The sequence below is a fragment of the Geotrypetes seraphini genome, chromosome 4 (genome assembly GCF_902459505.1).
Source record: "Geotrypetes seraphini chromosome 4, aGeoSer1.1, whole genome shotgun sequence".
Lineage (NCBI taxonomy): Eukaryota > Metazoa > Chordata > Amphibia > Gymnophiona > Dermophiidae > Geotrypetes > Geotrypetes seraphini.
In genome coordinates, this window is record NC_047087.1 from 312379790 (window position 1) to 312402331 (window position 22542).

The window sequence follows — 22542 nt, forward strand, 5'->3', positions numbered from 1 at the left end:
TAAAAATCTTTCCTTTTGGCTAAATCTTAATAATAATAATGTCATTTATAGTTAAAGAGACATATGATCAAGAAACTGTTTTATTTTACTTTTGTGATTATGATAAACATACTGAGGGCCTCAAAATAGAACCTGGCGGGCCGCAAGTTTGAGGCCACTGCTCTATGTGCATATCTCTGGCATCTAGGTGTGAGCATTTCCATCAGTTCTGTGGTTGAGATAAGTACAGTAAAACCTTGGATTGCAAGTAACTTGGTTTGCAAGCGTTTTGCAAGACAAGCAAAACATCTGATTAAATTTTAACTTGATATACAAGCAATGTCTTGCAATACAAGTACATACAGTATACACACATCACAACTGAGCCGATGGTTCTTCTCTCTCTGATGCTGCAGGAGTGTAGTGACTGTTCTAAACGAGCAAAGTCTTGAAATACGAGTACATACAGTATACACGTGTCACATCATCACAACTGAGCCGATGGTTCTTCTCTCTCTGACGCTGCAGGAGTGTAGTGACTGTTCTAAATGAGCGAGATCTTGCAATACAAGTACGTATAGTATTTTGTATTAAAGTTTTTGGGTGGTGGAACGAATCGTCTGAGTTTTCATTATTTCCTATGGGGAAATTCACTTTGATATATGAGTGCTTTGGATAACAAGCATGCTTCTGGAACAAATTATGCTCCCAAAGCAAGGTTTTACTGTACTTGTGTCTAAATGCATAAGGTATACAGTATACAGTATAGCAGGCTATGCTGGTAGAAGGGGCCGTTGAAAGTTCTCAGCCGAACCAAGAGAATGATGTGGAGCCATGAAACGTACAAGTTATTCCGCACTTTTCTTGACACTTTTCATTTCAATGATATAAAATGAAACAAAAAGTTTAAAGAAAAGTGTGGAATAGCTCATGGCTCCACATCATTGTCTTCTTGGCTGGACAGAGAACTTTCAGTGGCCCCTTGTATTGTGATATCATAATGCCTCACTCCACCAATGCCTAAGAGCCAACCTCATCGGTGATGTCACAATGGCTTGGTTTCCCTATACTTGTGGAGAACTTTTCAGCGGCCCCTCGTATTCTAAAAAGGAAAATAGGTGCCTACTTTCCTTTATGGAATAGACTCTAACTAAGTGCCCTATACATGTAAACGCCCCCTTAATAGAATTGCCTGCCATATTTCTATAGGAACAAAGTTAATAAATCAGACTCACAGATGTCATTGAGATGCAACAAACTGGAAAGGGCACTGAGAGCACTCACAGCTGCTATATAATATGCTTCCAACTTACATTTGGACTGGCCAGCTCCAGATGTGTGGTATCCACAGCTGTCCCCAGCGTTACTGGCCCGGCCTCGGCTTTCCGCAGGTTTTCCTTCACATCCATCAGGCTGAGCTCCAGGTCCACCCGTCGGCTCTCCTTCCTTTTGCATTCCTCTTCCACATCCCTCAGCTTCTCCTCCAGAGCTACCAAAGCGATCTTATCTGCCCCAAAAGCAAAGAATGCGGTTCAGGCACTGATAGTAATGCAAAGCTCCATTCAGCCTGCAGTCTCATTAATATTACAACAGACACTATCTGAAAAGTCCAAAAAAGCATCTAATTTAGAAGAGTAACATAGGTGCCCTCTGCTTCTGCTCTGTCCAAGCTATGACCTCCTGGGAATAATTACACCCAGATTGCGTAAAAATAAGATGCACTCTTTCCGTGTGCTTAATTTTCACGTGTGCATGCAGTCACACAATTTTATAGAAACACTTTTCTGCAAAATAGGTTTAACACACAAGAGGCTAAATGCCTCACCAAGGAACAAAAGCCAGAATGGATAGTTGTTGCCAAAACCTTGACTTTATTAATAATCTGGACTACAAAAAGAGTGCATTGGGGCAGTTGTTTGGATTTTGCTGCATCTGAGTAAGTGGAACCCATATTCCAGCCGTCAAGGTACGCTGTCAGGTGTGTAGTTTCACACTATGTATAGTGGATTTTCAAACCTGATTGGTTGGGGTTTGAGGTGGGTGGTTTGCTGAGGATTTCCACGGGAAGCTGGGGCGGGAAAATTAATTGGTCACAAATTTGAGTTTTGGTGGGAAAGTTTGTTCCTGGGCAGTTAAGTGTAATTTCCTAATTGCTGATGCCTATCTGATGCCTAATCTTCAAGCTTCTCTATGGAATATTTGATCCCTTTGTCCCCTTATGTTGGAAAACCCTTAGACTTTGCCAATTGAGAAACACATCAAGATATAAGTTAGCCTTCCCTTCCTTAAGGGAATTAAATCTGCTGGGAAGCTCAGTCGATCTTTTGTTTTCAAGTTTGTAGAGATCTGAAATGAACTTCCCGACTCCATCAGGCTTTTAGGCCCACTGAAATTATTTCGTAAATTCCAGAAAACTTTGTTCTTCTTGCAATTTTTAAATGGTTTAACTACAGCCTCAACGAAATGATAATATTATAGTTATTTTTCTTATCTTTTCTTATGTACTTTAGTTTTTAATTAGTTCTTCCTTCTCCTATGTTCTCTGCTATGTACTCTACTGGGAGATGGCCCGGTATATAAACCAAAGATTAGATTAGATGAGGTCTGTTGTTTCCATAAAAGTTTGCTTTCGTAACCAGGATGGTCAAATTTTGCAATTTACCTATTTAAAATGTGAAAATGCCAAATGTTCATCTTTTAATTCTTATAAAGTCCTAAAAAGCAACACATAAATCACAATTTACATGTATTTATATTGAAGTTATACAAAGATGACCAAAGAAAATATAGAAGTGAGTAGTTTTTGAAGATTTGCGCTTTATATTGTAAGTGACGAATCAGCCCCCAGATATAGTCTCCCCTCATGTTTTCACTATATTGCGCTTGGTGGCTGCGTTCAAAGTCCAGTATATCCTGGTGGAAGTGCTCACCTTGGTGGAAGTGCTCACCTTGCTCTTCTGAGTACGCACCCACATTTTCCTTGAATGTCTCAAGATGAGCATCAAGGACATGTTTTGACCTTTGGCTCAGACAGATTAGGGAAGATGTCTTGAAGGTACTTGAAATCTGCCGACTCTTTATCTGACAAATTGTTTCATTAGGCCCAATTTGACGTGCAGTGGTGGCATCAGCACCTTCCGGAGTTCCACCAGTGGTTCCCATTTGACCTTTTCCCCACAGAGAACTCAGTCCGCTGTGGCCAGTGCCACAACCAGAGACAACAGGGAAACTTGGTAGAACTGCCAAGAAGACCCACTAGGAATGCCACCCTTTTGAAGTCTCCGATGAACTCTCAGCCATACTCATCGTACTTCAGGGCATCTAGTAAGGTCTTGATGATGATGTAATCCTCTCTGAGTGAGCCAGTGGAAGAGTCGGGTACTTGTTCCCATTATGAAGCAGCGCGGCTTTGATGCTCCTGGATGAGGTGTCAATGAAGAGACAGCATTCTTTCGGGTTACAGGCAATTCCAATTGCCTCAAACAGACTGTTCACGCTGTGGCAGAAGCAGAGCCCAACTTGATGGGTGGAAAAACATAGAAACATGATGGCAAATAAAGGCCAAATGGCCCATTCAGTCTGCCTAACCGCAGCATCCACTATCTCAACCTCTACATAAGAGATCCCACGTGCCTGTCCCATGGTTTCTTGAATTCAGACACAGTCTCTGTTGCCACCATCTCTTCCGGGAGACTGTTCCACGCATCTAACACCCTTTTTGTAAAAAAGTATGTCCTTAGATTACACCTGAGCCTATCACCTATTAACTTCATCCCATGTCCCCTCAGCCTGGAGTTTCCATTCAATTAGGAAGTTCTGTTTCGCACAGAGAGTGGTGGACGCTTGGAAGGCTCTCCCGGAGGAGGTTGTGACGGAGGCTACTGTTCTGGGTTTCAAGCACAAGTTGGATGCACACCTTCTTGCAAATCATATCGAGGGATACGGGAAATCCGGGTCTCCAATAAGGAGCACCTAATTGGGCCTCCGCATGTGCGGATCGCCGGACTAGATGGACCTAGGTCTGATCCGGTGAAGGCGTTTCTTATGTTCTTATGAAACAGACTGGTTTCATGCCTATTTATGTTACATTTCAACATCTCTATCATATCTCTCCTTTCCCGCCTTTTCCCCAAACTATACATACTGAGATCTTAAATCTGTACCCATATGCCTTATGATGAAGACCACGCCCCATTTTAGTAGCCTTATTTATTCAGTTTCTATACCGTTCTCCCAGGGGAGCTCAGAACGGTTTACATGTACACAAGCATTTTTCCTTGTCTGTGCCGGTGGGCTCACAATCTATCTAATGTACCTGGGCAATGGGGGATATTAAGTGACTTGCCCAGGGTCACAAGGAGCGTGTGGGTTTGAACCCACAACCCCAGGGTGCTGAGGCTGTAGCCACACTCTCCCCTTCCTCTGGACTGACTCCATCCTTTTTATATCTCCAGAATTGTACACAATATTCTAAGCCATTGTACAGAACCATGGTGAGACCTCATCTGGAATACTGTGTACAATTCTGGAGGCCACATTACCATAAAGATGTGCTCAGAATCGAGTCGGTTTAACAGATGGCCACCAGGAGGATCTCGGGGCTCAAAGGTCTCTCGTACGAGGAGAGACTAAACAAACTACAGCTCTACACTCTAGAAGAACGTAGGGAGAGGGGAGACATGATTGAGACATTTAAATACATCACAGGACGTATCGAGGTGGAAGATGATATCTTTTTTCTCAGGGGACCCTCTGCCACTAGAGGGCATCCGCTCAAACTCAGGGGCGGGAAATTTTATGGCGACATCAGGAAAAGTGGTTGACCGTTGGAATGAGCTTCCAGTGCAGGTGATCGAGGCCAGCAGCGTGCTGGACTTTAAGAATAAATGGGATACCTAGGTGGGATCCCTACGAGGGTCGAACTGAAACATCGGTCGCTAGGTATAGACTTAAGAGGATGGGTCAGCAGACTTGATGGGCTGATCGAGACCTGCATCGTGTTGGACTTTAAAAATAAATGGGATGCCTATAGGGGATCCCTAAGAGGGTCAATCTGAAGAAATAGTCACTAGGTATAGACTTAAGAGGAAGGGTCAGTAGGGTGGGCAGACTTGATGGGCTATAGCCCTTTTCTGCCGTCATCTTCTATGTTTCTATGTTTCTATGTAACACCAGCTCTGGCGGGATACACATTTCAAATCTGACATATTGTAATCACAAAACAGAAAATACAGTTATTGCCAGGGTCTCCTTCTCTCTTCTTCCCTTTCTTTTCTGGAGTCCGAGGGATGGATTGAACAGCGCTGGGCTCATTTCTTCTTAAGCTTGCCCCGTGCAGCACTGGGGATCAGCAGGGCAGTGGAAGATATTTCTGTGTCTATATAATTCTCACTTCCAGAGCAGAATTACAGCAACTAGAAACAAGTTGCAAATAGAATCTGAGACACCAATTCTCTCTTTGGGGGCCTCCTTGATCTCTCTCCTTCCCTTTAGGAAAGCGCCAAAATACCTTTCCTCAGCTGCAGGTCTGCTTGGGACCTGACTCTGCAGGTTCATGCGGCCTCATCTGTAGGTTCACGCGGCCTGCAGAGGATCGCTGGTCAGCAGTAGCGATCCTAGCAGGCCGCCGTAGCCTCAGCTGCACGTTCCCGTACATCAGAGGAGGGGCGGGACCATGCCGGAGGGAACATGCAGCTAAGACTACGGTGGCCTGCTAGGATCGCTACTGCACACTTTCATCCAACAAATTCCACTGCTTGAGCCTAGATGTCAAAAGGGCCCCTAAGTTTACTCAGCTTGGAATCAATCTGGAATGTTCTGTAAAAAAGGTAAAGTTCAAAATACCAATGTCCTTGTCAGAAAAGCAAAGTTTGAGGGGAATGATAGCCATTTTCTATACTTTTCTGGCATAGGCAATTAAGAAATAACATTTATTACCCAGGACCAAAATATAAATAACATTTTGTTACATCACCTTCATCAAACCCTGATATTTCTATACTTCCACCATTCAAAAGTATTTTTGACATTATGATCACTTTAGCTACAATTGGAATGACAACTCCAAACTCAACTTCCATGAATGGTGGAATCATCTTTGTACCATCAGAAAATACGAAAAAAATAATAGCGTTTAAACAAAATAACATCTCCAGCTTTACTAGGACTTGGGCTTCCCTTCTCCTTTTGAAACCAGGAGTTATTTCATTGGGGGCTACATTTTTTCTATGACACCCATGTAAATGCGTTGTATATTATCAAACACTCAAGTACGTTTTCTTTGAGCCTTTACAATTAACAACTTTCCTATCCTTGTCAAGGCTGGAGAAGGAAAAGGAAATCTAAGGCTCTTTAATTTGAAATGTGACACTCTCTTCCTCAGCTCCCTAGTTAATTCTATGTAAATGTATTTTTGTTTCTTGTCGATGTCTCGCTATAGTTATGTTCTTGGATCTTTAGGAGGACTTGAGTTGAATTAAAAAACAAAAGGAATTGACCTCAAATTATACACAGAGAAGAAAATCCAGAGAAAACCAAAAAACTCTGACGATGTTCCTAAATGGACTTTATTTGAAAGTGTCAAAGTTCCAAAGGTCCACTGAAATCATCCACATAAAATAATTCCATCCACATAAAAGTAAATCATCCACATAAAAGCCTTAAAGGACCTAGTCCGCTAGGGATACAGGACCCAACACGGTCCGCGTTTCGACAAAAAGTCTTCTTCAGGGGTCCCTGGGGGTCCTATAAAGGTGAATACGTGGGAAGCAATTGTGTGGTGAGCCGGACCGTGTTGGGTCCTGTATCCCTAGCGGACTAGGTCCTTTAAGGCTCTTATGAAGATGATTTATTTTTATGTGGATGGAATTATTTTATGTGGATGATTTCAGTGGACCTTTGGAACTTTGACACTTTCAAATAAAGTCCATTTAGGGACATCGTCACTCCACAGAGTTTTTTTGGTTTTCTCTTGAGTTGAATTAAGCCATCATTTATTTTCTTTATATGTATAATTCTTTGTTTGTTAAGGGAATTTTGTTCCCATTATTCTTATGGCTTAAAATCCTTTCGGTACAAGTATTATGCTTGGTAATGTAATGAAAAATTAATAAATAAATAAGAAAAAAAGACTTTAACAATTGGATTTTCATCTAGAATCCTTGGTTTTATTTTAGATTCCTCTTTCTCTTTAAATAATCAAATTAACAATTGATCTAAAAAGTGCTATTTTAGGGCTCCTTTTACTAAGCCGCGTTAGGGCTTTAACGCGCGGAATAGCACGCGCTAAATTGCCCTGCGCGCTAGACCTCAGTGCCAGCACTGAGCTGGTGTTAATTCTAGCTGCGTAGCGCGGGTTTAGCGCGTGCTAAAATGCTGCAGGTGCCAAAAACGCTAACGCAGCTTCGTAAAAGAAGCCCTTAGTTTACGGATGTTGAGGAGAGTTCGAGGTTTTTTCCATCAAAATCATTTTGTGGTTTTGGTTCAAGCGATTATTTTGGCACATCTGGATTATGCAAATTCCCTGTATATCGGATTAACCAAATTTAATCTGAAGAGGCTACAACTTATTCAGAACACTGCGGCCAAATTAATTTTTGGAAGACCTAATAAGAACATAAGAACATAAGCAAATCCTCCACTGGGTTAGACCTGAGGTCCATCTTGCCCAGCAGTCCGCTCACGCGGCGGCCCAACAGGTCCAGGACCTGAGCAGTAATCCTCTATTTATACCCTTCTATTCCCTTTTCCAGCAGGAAAATGTCCAATCCTCTCTTAAATCCCAGTACTGTATTCTGCCCTATAACATCCTCTGGAAGCGCATTCCAAGTGTCCACCACACGTTGGGTAAAGAAGAACTTCCTAGCATTCATTTTGAATCTGTCCCCTTTCAATTTTTCCGAATGGCCTCTTGTTCTTTTATTTTTAGAAAGTTTCAAGAATCTGTCCCTCTCCACTCTCTTTATGCCCTTCATGATCTTGTAAGTCTCTATCACATCCCCTCTAAGTCTCTTCTTTTCCAGGGAAAAGAGACTCAGTTTCTCCAATTTCTCAGCATATGAAAGGCATAACAACCAGGACGCAGGAAGTCATCATGCCATTGTATCGAGCGATGGTGCGTCCACATCTGGAATACTGCGTTCAATATTGGTCGCCGTACCTCAAGAAGGACATGGCAGTACTTGAGAGAGTCCAAAGAAGAGCAACGAAACTGGTAAGAGGGCTGGAACACTGCCCATACGCCGAGAGGTTGGATAGGCTGGGGCTCTTCTCTCTGGAAAAAAGGAGGCTCAGGGGAGATATGATAGAGACCTTCAGGATCATGAGGGGCATAGAGAGGGTGGATAGGGACAGATTCTTCAGGCTGAAAGGGAAAACAGGTACGAGGGGGCATTCGGAGAAACTGAAGGGAGATAGGTTCAAAACGAATGCAAGAACGTTTTTCTTCACCCAAAGGGTCGTGGACACTTGGAATGCGCTACCGGAGGAAGTGATCAGGCAGAGTACGGTACAGGGATTCAAACAGGGATTGGACGGATTCCTGAGGGATAAAGGGATCGTGGGATACTGAGAGAGGTGCTGGGATGTAACAAAGGTATAGAAAGCTAACCAGGAAATAAGTATAGAAACCCAACCAGGTCGTGCATGTGCAAGACCAGAGGGTTAGGACTTCGATGGGAAGATAGGACTTCAATGAGAAACCAAGGTGGCAAGGGGGCCCCTTCTAGTGATTCAGACAGGTCGTGACCTGTTTGGGCCGCCGCGGGAGCAGACTGCTGGGCAGGATGGACCTATGGTCTGACCCGGCGGAGGCACTGCTTATGTTCTTATGTTTTCCATCCCTTTTATCAGACGCGTCGCTCTCCTCTGAACCCTCTCGAGTAACGCCATATCCTTCTTAAGATAGGGCGACCAATATTGGACACAGTATTCCAGATGCGGGCGCACCATCGCCCGATACAGCGGCAGGATAACTTCTTTCATCCTGGTTGTAATACCCTTCTTGATTATACCTAGCATTCTATTCTAAATATGATTATGCCTCTCCATTGTTGAGGTTACTTCATTGGCTTTCTGTTTACTGGTGAATTCAATTTAAGTGTGCCAATGTAATTTTTAAAATTTTACATGGAATTTTCTCACCTTTATTACCTTTATCATTTAACTCTCTTCGGTTTCACACTACCAGGAATACACATAAATTTAAATTGCTTTTCCCTTCTGTTAAAGGGATTAAAACTCTAGGTAAATTCTCACATTCCTTAGCCTATTCCTTGTTAAAAGTTTGGAACGATCTTTCCTCGATTATCAGAACGTCATTATCTCTATCACTTTTTAGGAAAAATCAGAAAGCGTATCTCTTTCAGAGATTCTTAACTGAGGACTGATCTAATTTATTGAAAATTTTTCTATTACCTTCATTATTGTTTTCTATTATATTCTTTTAAACTTTGTTAACCGGCTCAAGTCCTTGCTGGAATAATCCGGTATATATGATGGAAATTAGATTAGACTCCTATATTTCTGATTTATGATCTTGCAGCTTAACAATGTATTGATACTGGTTTTTGCTTTAATAATTTTGTTGTATATTTCTTGAAAACTTTTTGGACGCTAAAATGTTAGTCTTTCTCTTATTCTAAGCTTTGTACAGCCTAGAGCTCCACAAGCTTGAGGAAAGGAAAAGCTTTGAGATATCCCCAGGCTTTCTGAGCCGAGATAGTTTGCTGCAAACTCTTCTTAATGGTAGAAGGCCAGGCTGCTTCACCCTTGGCACTTTTACACCTCCTGAAGGGGGGTTCTGTCACTGCCTTCCTGTGCATATATGCTCCTGTAGAGAGGAGCGTTGTACCACTTGACCCATGATGCATGGCTACTTTAGAAAGTACCTGTGCAGACGGCGAGGGCTTCCTTCAGCTCCCGCCTCTCTATCCTCAGGTGAGCCAGTTGACTCCGGATTTCTTCCTTCTCCCTTTCCAGCTTGTCTCGCTCCTCCGTGAACCTCACCACTTCTGCTTCGGTCCTGCTCTTGCCCAGCTTGGATTCAATGGCGACTATAAATGTTAAGATTTGGAAACCGCACAGTTAGTCGTGTGTAAAACTTAAAAAGCAAGCTGGCAGTCGGGGATTGCTCTGGTTAAAGCTGATTGCTATGAGATCTGTGTCAATCATTCCGCTTTGGAATTTAAGAGAACTGATTTTTAAAATAATAAAATAAGATAAAATCAAATAAATAAGTAAAACAAAATAAAAATCAAGAAAATAAAGGTTTTGTTTTTTATTTTTTGCCTGTGACGTGAGCAGGAGCATGTGAAGTATTCACAAAAAGAACCCGAACTGGGTACACATCTCCAAATTGAGAATAACGATTGACGTTTGAGCCCCATGATTTAATAATAATAATAAGAGTTTATATAACGCAATACCGTTAAGTTCTATGTGGTTTACAAAAGATTAGTGAAGTACAAGTTGAGAGAAGTTAAGGGATTGGAAAATAGGAAGGGGATAGGACAGGAGAACCGTTATAGAGGGGGAAGTAGAGGAATGGGTCAGCTGTCTAGATATTTCAGGAACAGGTGAGTTTTGAGGCACTTCCTAAATATCTCGTAAGTGGAAATTTTGTGTGGTTTGTGGATGACACATTTGATCCACCCAATGCAAATTAATGAAGCTGTCTATTGCTAGATGAAGGAATGTGTCTCAGAACACCACTTAAGGGATCGTATAGGCTTTCACCCCTAATTTCAGTGGTGATGGTCGTCTTTCATTGACCAAACCTTCTTCATTTTACTAACTTCATTTTACTCTTTGGGCTCCTTTTACAAAGGTGCGCTTGCGTTTTTAGTGCACGCACCAGATTAGCGCGTGCTATAGCATACGCTAGCCGAAAAACTCCCGCCTGCTCAAGAGGAGGCCGTAGCGGCTAGCGTGCGCTATTCCGCGCGTTAAGGCCCTAATGTACCTTTGTAAAAGGAGCCCTTAGTAATTTATTTTAATTTATCTTACTTTTTTCAGACTTTTCAAAATCAAGCTAATTTTTAAATATTTTCTTTTTCAAACTTTTTTCGGATTTTTCTTTTCTTTCAAACCAACACCCATTCGATGTCAGATAATGCTAAAATCATATTACTGAATTCTTCTAAGCACAGTGCTAGGGTCAAAATACTGATTTTTATAAGCACCAAAGTTTGTTACTTATCTCGCCATTCGCTCGATAACTTATGCTGGCCCAAACTGCATTGTACTGTTTAAAAATTAGCTTGATTTTGAAAAGTTTGAAAAAAAAGTAAGATAAATTAAAATAAATTAATAAGTAAGCTACGTAAGAGTAGTTAGTAAAATGAAGTTTTGGCCAATGAAAGACAACCATTACCACTGAAATTAGGGGTGAAAGCCTATATAAGATCCCTTAAGTGGTGTTCTGAGACACATTCCTTCATCTAGCAATAGACATCTCCATTAATTTGCATTGTGTGGATCGTATGTTTTGTGTGGCAAATAAATTTTTCATATTTAGCTTTGGATGATACATTTGAACCACGTGGTCAGTTTAAGATTGGTTTGATAGAACAGCTATGCAGTGGCGTACCAAGGGGAGGGCGGGGGGGGGGGCGGTCCGCCCCGGGTGCAAGGCCTGAGGGGGTGTAAAGCTGGCCACTTACCGGGGAATAAGCTGCCGCCGGGGAAAGGCTGCCATTGCCGTCATCAGAAAGAAGCCGGCGCCGAATTCTCCCTACCTACTGCTTCTCTTCCCCGAGCCGAGTAACTCTAGCTGTCCGACGTCAATTCTGACATCGGAGAGGATGTTCTGGGCCAGCCAATCGCTGCCTGGCTGGCCCGGAATGTCCTCTCCGACGTTAGAATTGACGTCAGGCAGCCAGAGTTGGTCGGCCCGCGGGAAAAGAAGGAGGGCAAATTCGGCACTGGCCTGTTTCCGATGGCCAGTAGCAGCCTTTCCCCGGCGGTGGTGGAAGCATGGTTGTGGTAGCGGCTGTGGCATGGGGGAGGGAAGGGAGAAAGAAAGAAAGGGGGGGAGCCAGGGAGCCAGAAAGAAAGCAAGGGGGGGGGGACAGGGATCCAGAAAGAAAGAAAGGGGGTAGGGTGAAAGAAAGAAAAAAATGGGGCATGGGGAAAGAGAGAGAAAGACAGACATAGAGAAAGAAAGGGGGCATGGAGAGAGAAAGAAAGAAGGGGACAGGATGAAACAAAGAAAAAGTTGGGGGAGGGAATGAAGTCTGGAGGAGAGGAAGCATACAGGAGGCTAAAAGAAGGAAAGAAATATTGGATGCACAGTCAGAAGAATAAAGTGCAACCAGAGACTGATGAAATTACCAAACAAAGGTAGGAAAAATTATTTTATTTTCAATTTAGTGATCAAAATGTGTCCGTTTTGAGAATTTATATATGCTGTCTATATTTTGCACTATGGGCCCCTTTTACTAAACTGCAATAGCAGTTTTTAGCACAGGGAGCGTCGAGAGCAGCGTGGGGCATTCAGCGCAGCTCCCTGCGCTAAAAACCACTATCGCGGTTTAATAAAAAGGGAGGGGGTATATTTGTCTATTTTTGTATAGTTGTTACTGAGGTGACATTGCATAAAGTCATCTGCCTTGACCTCTTTGAAAACCCACGGAATATAAATGATAATTAACATTTTCTCTGCGTACAATGTGCTTTGTGTTTTTAAAATTTTATTGTTGGTAGATCATTTTGACTTGGCCACGAAGGTAACGGGGAGGGAGGGAGGGGAGCTGCTGAAAGACATCTAGTAATCCTTGCAGGCTTGACTGCAGGGAATTATTTTTGTAAAATCATGTTTTGTTATGTGACTGGCATTATTTAGACTTTAATTTCTATGAATGAATAGAATGAAAATGATATAAAATTACTTGCTTGTTTTTATGTGTGTGCGCTGAAGGAAAGTGGAGAGAGAGTGGGCTGAGGACGCTGAAGGGAAATGGGGAAGAGAGAGTGGGGAGAAGACGCTGATTTATAAATTGACAATTGTACAGAATATTGTTTCTTTTTATATTTTAATATAATAAGTTCAATATAAAACAATTCAAGGCTTGTGTGGATGGAATCAGGTGGTTTGTGGGGATGGGGGCTGAGCTTACGGGGATTAGTCCAATAAAATGGTATTTTCATATTTCTCATTATTTGTTTTATTTTTATTTATTAATTTGTAAAGTGGTGATTGTTATGTATCAGTTTTTCACATTTACATCTACTGTCTTTATATTTTGCACAGTATTAGAGGACATGTATTACTGTTTTTGTGGTGTTGTGGTGTTGCATTGTATGCAGAGTCTGGTTTCTTGGCAGTTCAGTTTAACTTTTGTCTACATATTTCAATTTTTAGTTTGTGATTATTCCATATTGGGCAAAGGTGTATCTGTCTGTGTGTATGAAAGGGACATGGCTTTCTGATAGCATCGACTGTACTGGATCAATTGACTGTGCAGGATCTGGTTTGTTTAGTTTTACAATGTATGTGTTGGTGTTCTAGTGCTCACCGCAGTGTTTAAGATGCTGCCTTTTCCTAGGTACACTCTTGTTGTGCGATATGTAGATTGTTACTAAAAATCATATTTTTTCATATAGATGGGGGGGGGGTCAAAAAATGATGGGCCCCGGGTGTCACATATGCTAGGTACGCCACTGCATCTATGTAGTATCACATCACTCCTTAATGCTGAGTTTATCTTGGCAGACAGACTGGATGGAGTGTACAGGTCTATAGCCAGGTCTTTATCTACCATCATCTACTGTGTTACTACGAGAATCTTTCCTGATGAATGGAGTTCTAAGGGAGGGGTGTGGAGATAGATTAACATAGAAACATAGAGTATGGGACTGGTTAAATTATAATTTCTGGTGGGAATCTTTATGCCACATTTTTAAAATGGAACGTATGCTATACAGCAGGGTCATTATAGGAAATTTAAGGAAGTTTGGGAGCCATTGACAGAATTCTGTAAGGAGTGATTTCAGATTTCGCCCTTTCAACATACACGTCCAGGGTGAGGAAATACTTGTAATTTAATTATGGTTGAGTGCAATTGTTGGGTATTTAGAAGGGGGGAGGGTACATGAATTTGTTATGAAATATAATTTGATTGAATTTAAGTGCTGTTAAAGTGTAAAATGTCTGTATAACATGTGGCACTTATTTTAAGCTTTAAAATGAATAAAGATATTAATAAAAAAGACTGAGTGAGTCCGATCCAATTTTTGGCCAATTCTCAAAGAGCTATTGATGCACTAAAAATTGTACATGCAAATGATTCGTGTGGAGGTTCGTTGTAATCCCCGTCTCTCCTGTCGGACTGATCGCTGTGAGAGCGACTCTCACACAGGCGTAGAGCCGGCAGGGGAAGCCTCCTGCCACTCCGCTGTTTGGGGCAGGAAACCTTTTGTTTTAATGGATAGATATTGTGGGTGTGTTAAATATGCACAATATGTCTCATTAAAAAAAAGAAAATAGCTCCCTCTAGCTGATGATGGCCTTCCCCAACATCCCCTGATGAACCGGCACCAAGGACCGACCCCCCCCCTCCATGGCAGTGAAAATGGCAGGAGGGATGTCCACTGAACCCCCTCCAGTAGCTTTGTCTGAAGAGAGCAGGAGAGAGGTTTGATCCCTCCAGCTCTGAATCCTGCCGATCCAAACTGGTGGGCCTTCTCCTCTTCGGTGCACAAGGAGGGGTCTAAGGCCCTGATTGGCTCAGACACCTAAGGCCCCTCCCAAGGCCAATCAGGGCCTTAGGCTCTTCCCTTTGTATCCCAGGGTACAGAGGGAGGAACCTAAGGCCCTGATTGGCTCATATGCCTAAGGCCCCCCCCCCCTTGGGAAGGGCCTTAGGCATCTGAGTTAATCAGGGACTTAGACCCCTCCCTGTGCTTACCCATGATGCACTGAGGAAGGGAAGGTCTCAGAGCTGAAGGGATTGAGCCTCCTCCTGCTCTCTTCAGACAAATGTACTGGGGGAGGGGGATGGGAGAGATTCAGGGGAGCATCCGATGGCAGGAGGGAGTGGGCATCCCTCCTGCCAATTTTTTCTCACGCTGGGGGGTAGAGTTGGCATGGGAAGAAGGAGTGGGCATTAATCCTGCCATTTTGAGGGGTGTCGGTCGGTCCCTGGTGCCCATTTATCGGGGGATGTCGAGGAGAGCTGTCATCAGCGGCGCGGGGGGGGGGGGGTGGTTCTTTTTAATGGGGCAGATATTCTGTGTATGCCTATTAAAAAAAAAGGTTTGGTATGTTATAAATATTTTTGTATCGGTGTAATAGGTAAGCGACTGGTCTTTTGACCAGTCACTTTTTTGGACCGCTTAAAGTGATCACTTTTTTTTTTAGTGCATCAAGGAGACATGTTAGAACATCAATGGCTCTACTAGTTTACATAGCATTTCAATATTATTAAGCTTATTTGCATGGCCGGATCAGAGAATGAGCAATCGTGCAGAAAACCATGTGGTTTGGTGATGATCGTTAGACGATTGCTGACTTTAGTGCATCTGGCCCTAGATGTCTTAGCAGCATGACACTTTGGATGGGACAAGGACAGAGAAAAGAGGTTACTGGATGGTTGGGGGAAAGGCCAAGAATGGAACTAACGCAGTGGCTGAAGAAGGCAAAGACATGCATGGGCCTGGTCAAGTTAACCAGCTGCAAGCAGACCACTGGATAAACAGGATTAACTGATACCAATCTGCTGGAGAGAGGAAGTATGGCCGAGATTTACTGTATGTCGGCTGTTGTGCTTCCAGTCTATCGCTTTACAAAATGTCAAATACCCCTATGTATAACACAAGCCCAGACATTTGGATACTCTTGTTCATGAGTTCTGACGTTTCATAACCCTTGGTGTGATATAAGAGCTTCCCCTTAGCAGCTCTACAGAAAGCTTGGGAAGTCTGAAGGCGTTCCAAGGAGAGCTTTGGTGCATTTTCACAGTAGACATGTTACACCCACACCTGTTGGGCAGCTTCGATCCTCACCTTTCTCCTTGTTTGTTTTCGGCGATGGAGAACTGACCACTATCATGGTGGCTGGGGTTATCTCTGGGCTGCTTTGGGGGAACGAGATTTTCTGCTGCTGGGTCTGAATTTTGATCAGAGGTCGTGGTGTTGGATCTTCCAACTCTGGCTTCTGCTGAGGTCCCTAATCAACCAAAAGAGAGACAGTCACGGAAGCAGCCGGTGTTTAAGCAGATAGACTAATGACCTTTCATGGCTTCTCATGCCAGGAAGATTTTATACACGGCATATTTATAAGATACATTTTTTGCACCATAAAGCACATCTCCCCATATATAACTGCAAAGTTTCCACGTACAAAGGAGGCTCTAGGCCTCCACATACAAAGGAGGTTCTGCGAGGGCAACTACAATTTCGGTGTCTAAAGTTTGTCTGGTATTTATGAGAGTAGTACCAGATAAGAAATAGACTTGGAGACCTAGTCAAAATCCTCAAATTATAACATAGAAACTTGATGGCAGATAAAAGCCAAATGGTCCATCCGCATTATCCACTATCTCCTCCTCTCCCTATTGGCTAAGGCTCTTAACATTTGCATCTCCTCTTCCTATAGATTAAGGCTCTTTGCACCTGCATTGTGAGATCATAGAGCTTAGAACATCCACTATCTCCTCCTCTCCCTATTGGCTAAGGCTCTTAACATTTGCATCTCCTCTTCCTATAGGCTAAGGCTCTTTACACCTGCATTGTGAGGTCATAGAGCTTTATGGTTAGAGAAACATAGAAACATGATGGCAGATAAAGGCCAAATGGCCCATCCACATCATCCCCTATCTCCTCCTCTCCCTATTGGCTAAGGCTCTTAACATTTGCATCTCCTCTTCCTATAGGCTAAGGCGCTTTACACCTGCATTGTGAGGTCATAGAGCTTTATGGTTATAGAAATATTGTAACATGATAGCAGATAAAGGCCAAATGGCCCATCTAGTCTGCCCATCCACAGTAACCATTATCTCTTTCTCTCTCCGAGAGATCCCACGTGCCTATCCCAGGCCCTTTTGAATTAAGACACAGTCTTACATTACATTACATTACATTAGTGATTTTTATTCCGCTTGTACCTTGCGGTTCAAAGCGGATTACATAAGAAGAGAACTGGACATTTCCAGGATGGTACATGACAATAGAGAATACAGTTTGAGGATAGAGACTTAATAACAGAATGATAGTAAAGACTTAATAACATCGGAAGATGTTTTGGACGGCAGTGTTTTGGTTTCTTGGGGGATGGGGTGAGGGAGGTTAGGTAGATTGTATATGCTTTTTGAACAGCAGTGTTTTGATTTCTTTACGGAATGTCTTGAGGTCTGATGTTGTGGTTAACAATCTGGTGATGGAAGGTTCGAGTTTTGCAGCATGTGTTGCCAGGAGGCTATCATAAAGCTTTTTGCGGTGAGTACCCTTGAGTGGTGGGTATGTGAATGATGTCAGTTTTCTTCTTGTTCTGGTTGGAAGGTTACGGTTTAGGCGGTCATTTAGGTAGGTGGGTGCAGTACCGTTAATTACTTTGAAGAGTAGACAGTATAGTTTGAATTGAATTCTGGCTCGAATCGGTAGCCAGTGTGAGTCTAGGTAGGCATTGGTGATGTGGTCAAATTTTCCGTGTGAGTAAATTAGTCTAAGGGCTGTGTTCTGAACAGTTTGAAGTTTTTTGATCATGTTTGTGGGGCATGGTAGATAAAGGATATTGCAGTAGTCCACGAGACCTAGTACCAGGGATTGTACAATTATTCTGTAGTGTTCTTTGTCAAAGAATTTCCTTATTTTTCTTAAGTTGCGCATTGTGAAGAATGCTTTTTGGGTAGTTTTGTTGATTTGGGTCTGCATAGTGCAGCATCTGTCTATCTGCACTCCCAAGATTCTGAGTGAGGTCTGGATTGGGTATTTGGTTGCTTTAATTTCTAGGTCTGTTATGGATGGGTTTTTGTCCGTTTCAAGCATTAGGAATTTGGTTTTGTCCGAGTTTAGTTTCAGTTTGTGGTTTGTCATCCATTTTTCTACTTCATCCAGAATTATTTCCAGGTGTCCTGTTGAGGTGTGGTCTTGGATTTCAAAGGGGAGGAGAATAGTTATGTCATCTGCGTAGCTGAATGATGTTACATTTAGGTTGTCTAAAGTGGTGCCGAGGGAGGAGATGAAGAGATTGAATAGAATGGGCGATAGTGGTGACCCCTGCGGGACTCCGCATGGATTTGACCATGGGTTAGATTTCGTGTTGTTTGTCTTAACTCTGTACGTTCTTGTTTTGAGGAATCCTTGGAACCAATTGTAAACCACCCCTGAGATCCCGATTGCATCAAGTATCTGGAGTAATATGGTGTGATCGACTAGATCGAAGGCGGCGGAAAGATCTAGTTGGATAATTAGGATCCTGTGTCCTTTACTGAGGTGTTGTCGGGCTATGTCTAGTAGTGTTGCTAGTAGTGTTTCCGTGCTGTGGTGAGATCTAAATCCTGATTGAGAGGAGTGAAGTATATTATGGTCAAATAAGTAGTTGGTGAGGTATTGAGCCACAAGTCCTTCAATCAGTTTGACATATAATGGGATCGAAGCGATAGGTCTGTAGTTGGTAGGAGCGTCTATAGGGCCTTTTTGATCTTTCAGTAGGGGTGTGATTATGATCTCTCCAAGATCTTGTGGGAATTGACCTTCTATGAGAGTGCTTTGAATCCATTGCATGAGGTTGGTTTTGAATTTAAGGGAGGCATTTGTAAGCAGATACGATGGGCAGTAGTTCAAGTCGCATGAGGTGTGGCTGTATTTTTTGTATAGTCGGTTCAAATCAGACCATTGTAGGGTTGGGAATGTGGTCCATGTTCTGTCTGCAGATATGGCTTCTTCCGTTGTGGGGGTTATTATCTCGTAGAGTTTGGTGGTTGAGTTGTTGAAGGTATTTCTGATTGTAGTGATCTTGTGTTTGAAGTGGTCTGCTAGTTGAGAAGCTGTTGGTGGTTTATTGCCTTGAGTGGCAAGGAGTGGGTTTGTGTCCGTAAGTTTTTTTACTAAGTTGAAGAGTGTTTTTGTGTCAGAGGTGTTTGTGCCAATTAGTTTAGAGTAGTATGTTTTGCGCTTTTCTTTAAGTTTGATATTGTATAGTTTGATTTGGGTTCTCCAAGCGGATTTGGTTTGATCATTTTTCTTTTTTCTCCAAGATCTTTCAAGTTGTCTGCAATGCCTTTTTTGTAGGAGGAGTTCGGAGTCGAACCACTTGTCTGAGGATCTGCAGGTTCTATGTTTGGTTTTTTCAGGGGCTAGCTCGTTCAAGGTTGTTTCACTTAGGATGCGCCAGTGATTTACGAAGTCAGTTGGGTCGATGGGGGCGATTATAGGGTCAACTTTATCCCAGAATGTGGCAGGCTCAATTTTCTGTCTAGATTTGAAGGTTGTTTTTTGTGGCTTGGGTTTTGTGTTATTTTGAGGCCAGTTGATGGTGAAAGTGTATTTGTGGTGGTCTGACCAAAGAGAGGGATGCCAGGTACCATTGGTGATATGAATTTTTGGGGTGTGGAGGTTATGAGACGTGAATGCTGCTATATCAAGTTGGTGGCCTTTTTCGTGCGTGGGTTCAGGATTGAGGATCTGGTAGGATAGGGCGTCGAGGTATGAGAGTATATCGTCTACTTGTTTGGATGTGTGGTCCTCGAGGTGGAGATTGATGTCTCCTAGGAGCAAATTGTATGTGGAGGTTAGAGAGTTCTGGAATATGAATTCTTCGAGTTCAAGTTTTGATGTGTTCCATTTTCCTGGAGTGATGTAGCATAATAGACAGTTCAAGGTGTCTGTGAGTGTATTGTCGGAGAGTTGGCATGCAAGAAGGTCTAAGTGAGGGGTTGAGTGTTTGTGTAGAACTTTTAGGTTGAGGTTGTTTTGTACTAGAATAGCTAGTCCTCCCCCTCGTTTGTTTTCTCGACAAACCAGCTCTAATTTGTACCCTTTGGGGCAGAATTCGGTTATGCATGGGTCCGAATTGGATGTTAGCCAGGTTTCGGCTAGGAAGAGACAGCTTAATTGTTCTTCAGTCAGCCAGTCTTTAATTAGGTTTGCTTTTGGGCTAATTGATCTTATATTCATGTAGGCACAGGTTAACGAGGTATATTTTGTGTTGGAATTAGGATTGCAATTAAGGTAGAGGATATTTTTTGGTGGTGTGAGTTGTTTTTGAGTAGTAGTCTTGTGCTTTGGTGGAGGTCTTTTTCCCCAGGTGGTGGGAATGTGGTCTTGGCTGGTCAGTGGGCAGGATGTTAGGGTTCTCGTGGTGTGGATTTTTTTGGGTGGTTGTGGTTGTCTGTAGGTTGTTGTCAGAATTGGGATGGGTGATAGGTGATATCCTATGGTTTGCCAGTTGGAAATGAGTAGTGAAAGTATTAGGATGGCAAGTGTTGTTTTGTATATGTAATTTTCCATTTTGTTTGTGGTGTGGAAGATTCTTTGGTTCTGGTATGTCTCTGGTTTGGGCTGTGGTAATGGTGTTGGTGCGGGCTGGGTTGGCTCTGTCGGCAAAAGCTCCCGCTGCTGGAGTTCCCGAAGCAAATCAAGAAAGTAAGGAAAATAACTGTAAAATAACTGAAAAAAGTCTCCTCTCCCGTCTGGCAATGGGGAGGAGGCGGATCGGGGCTTGAGTGGCCTGTTTGCAGGTCTGATGCTCTCCTTCTCGGCGGCGTGGGCTGGCTCCCGCTGTTGGAGTTCCCGAAGCAAAATCAAGAAAGTAAAAAAATAACTATAAAATAACTGAAAAAAGTCTCCTCTCCCGTCTGGCAATGGGGAGGAGGTGGATCGGGGCTTGAGTGGCCTGTTTGCAGGTCCGATGCTCTCCTTCTCGGCGGCGTGGGCTGGCTCCCGCTGCTGGAGTTCCCGAAGCAAAATCAAGAAAGTAAAAAAATAACTATAAAATAACTGAAAAAAGTCTCCTCTCCCGTCTGGCAATGGGGAGGAGGCGGATCGGGGCTTGAGTGGCCTGTTTGCAGGTCCGATGCTCTCCTTCTCGGCGGTGTGGGCTGGCTCCCGCTGCTGGAGTTCCCGAAGCAAAATCAAGAAAGTAAAAAAAATAACTATAAAATAACTGAAAAAAGTCTCCTCTCCGTCTGGCAATGGGGAGGAGGCGGATCGGGGCTTGAGTGGCCTGTTTGCAGGTCCGATGCTCTCCTTCTCGGCGGTGTGGGCTGGCTCCCGCTGCTGGAGTTCCCGAAGCAAAATCAAGAAAGTAAAAAAAATAACTATAAAATAACTGAAAAAAGTCTCCTCTCCCGCCTGGCAATGGGGAGGAGGCGGATCGGGGCTTGAGTGGCCTGTTTGCAGGTCCGATGCTCTCCTTCTCGGCGGTGTGGGCTGGCTCCCGCTGCTGGAGTTCCCGAAGCAAAATCAAGAAAGTAAAAAAATAACTATAAAATAACTGAAAAAAGTCTCCTCTCCCGTCTGACAGTCTCTGTCTCCACCACCTCTGGAGATTTTATTCAGATATATCTTGTGTTGCTAATACCGGTGGAATACCCTTTGGAAATTTCTGGTTCAGCTAAGGCAGGGGTAGGCAATTCCGGTCCTCGAGAGCCGGAGCCAGGTCAGGTTTTCAGGATATCCACAGTGAATATGTATGAGATGGATCTGCATGCACTGCCTCCTTGAGATGCAAGTCTATCTCATGCATATTCATTGTGGATATCCTGAAAAGCTGACCTGGCTCCGGCTCTCGAGGACCGGAATTGCCTACCCCTGAGCTAAGGGATTATTAGGAATTCTGGAATCTTAGATATACCAGTGATGCATTAGGAAAGGCTGGGCCAGAGGACCAAAGGGGCCAAACTGCAGATACAGGAGTCAGGGATGAAGGGGGCTGGTAGAGCCAGCAGCTGGCACCAGTGGCACCTTCTGTGCCACACTCTGGGGGAAGGGAACTGTGAGCAGCTCCCTTGTTAAACAGGAACCACTGGAGAAGGTGTTAACTGGAAAAAACAAACCAGAAATTGTATGGGAATGGGAATTCATTGATTGATAGGATGACCACATAGGTTGGGGATGCTGTGGAGGTGAGAGGGAGTTATGGTCATTGTTTAGGCGTTGGTAGTCACAATTCTGTTAATGGCCCCTAAGTGTGACTGACTCGCAGTCGGTGCCATTTATCTAGGCGCCGGTCGATTTAGACGCCGTTTACAGAATCTGGGCCTGATTGTTTTTACCTCGGCTAATTCCTTGTACATATTGACATTGCTATCCAGATTTTCAATAATACGAGGGTCATTTCATAAATAATACACACTATTTTTTTCATTTACATTTTATATTTTTTTATTTTTCAAGTATTTCTTTACAATCCTTCAATACAGTCTCCCTGCTTTGCAACGTCCAAGTCTCAACATCAGGGAAGCTTCATTATTCCATCCAAGACACCGTTTTTGTTCAGTTGATGAATGGCTTGAGTACTGGCGGATGAAAGCTCTTCCAGAGATGCAAAACGATGTCCAGGCATAGGAAAAAGGTCGAAGTCTGGTGGACTCATGTCAGGACTGTAGGGAGCATGAGGTATTCATG

At 43.2% G+C, this 22542-nt stretch overlaps 1 protein-coding gene across 1 annotated transcript in view; it reads right to left on the bottom strand.

Annotated features, from left to right (window-relative positions):
* AFAP1L2 (actin filament associated protein 1 like 2) overlaps positions 1-22542 on the bottom strand; it is a 269917-nt gene that overhangs the window by 7418 nt on the left and 239957 nt on the right. The window contains exons 15-17 of the mRNA XM_033943435.1: positions 15982-16144; positions 9867-10031; positions 1293-1486 (exon numbers count right to left, since the gene is read on the bottom strand). Coding sequence (XP_033799326.1) covers positions 1293-1486; positions 9867-10031; positions 15982-16144 — 522 coding nt within the window. The remainder of the gene's footprint in view (positions 1-1292; positions 1487-9866; positions 10032-15981; positions 16145-22542) is intronic.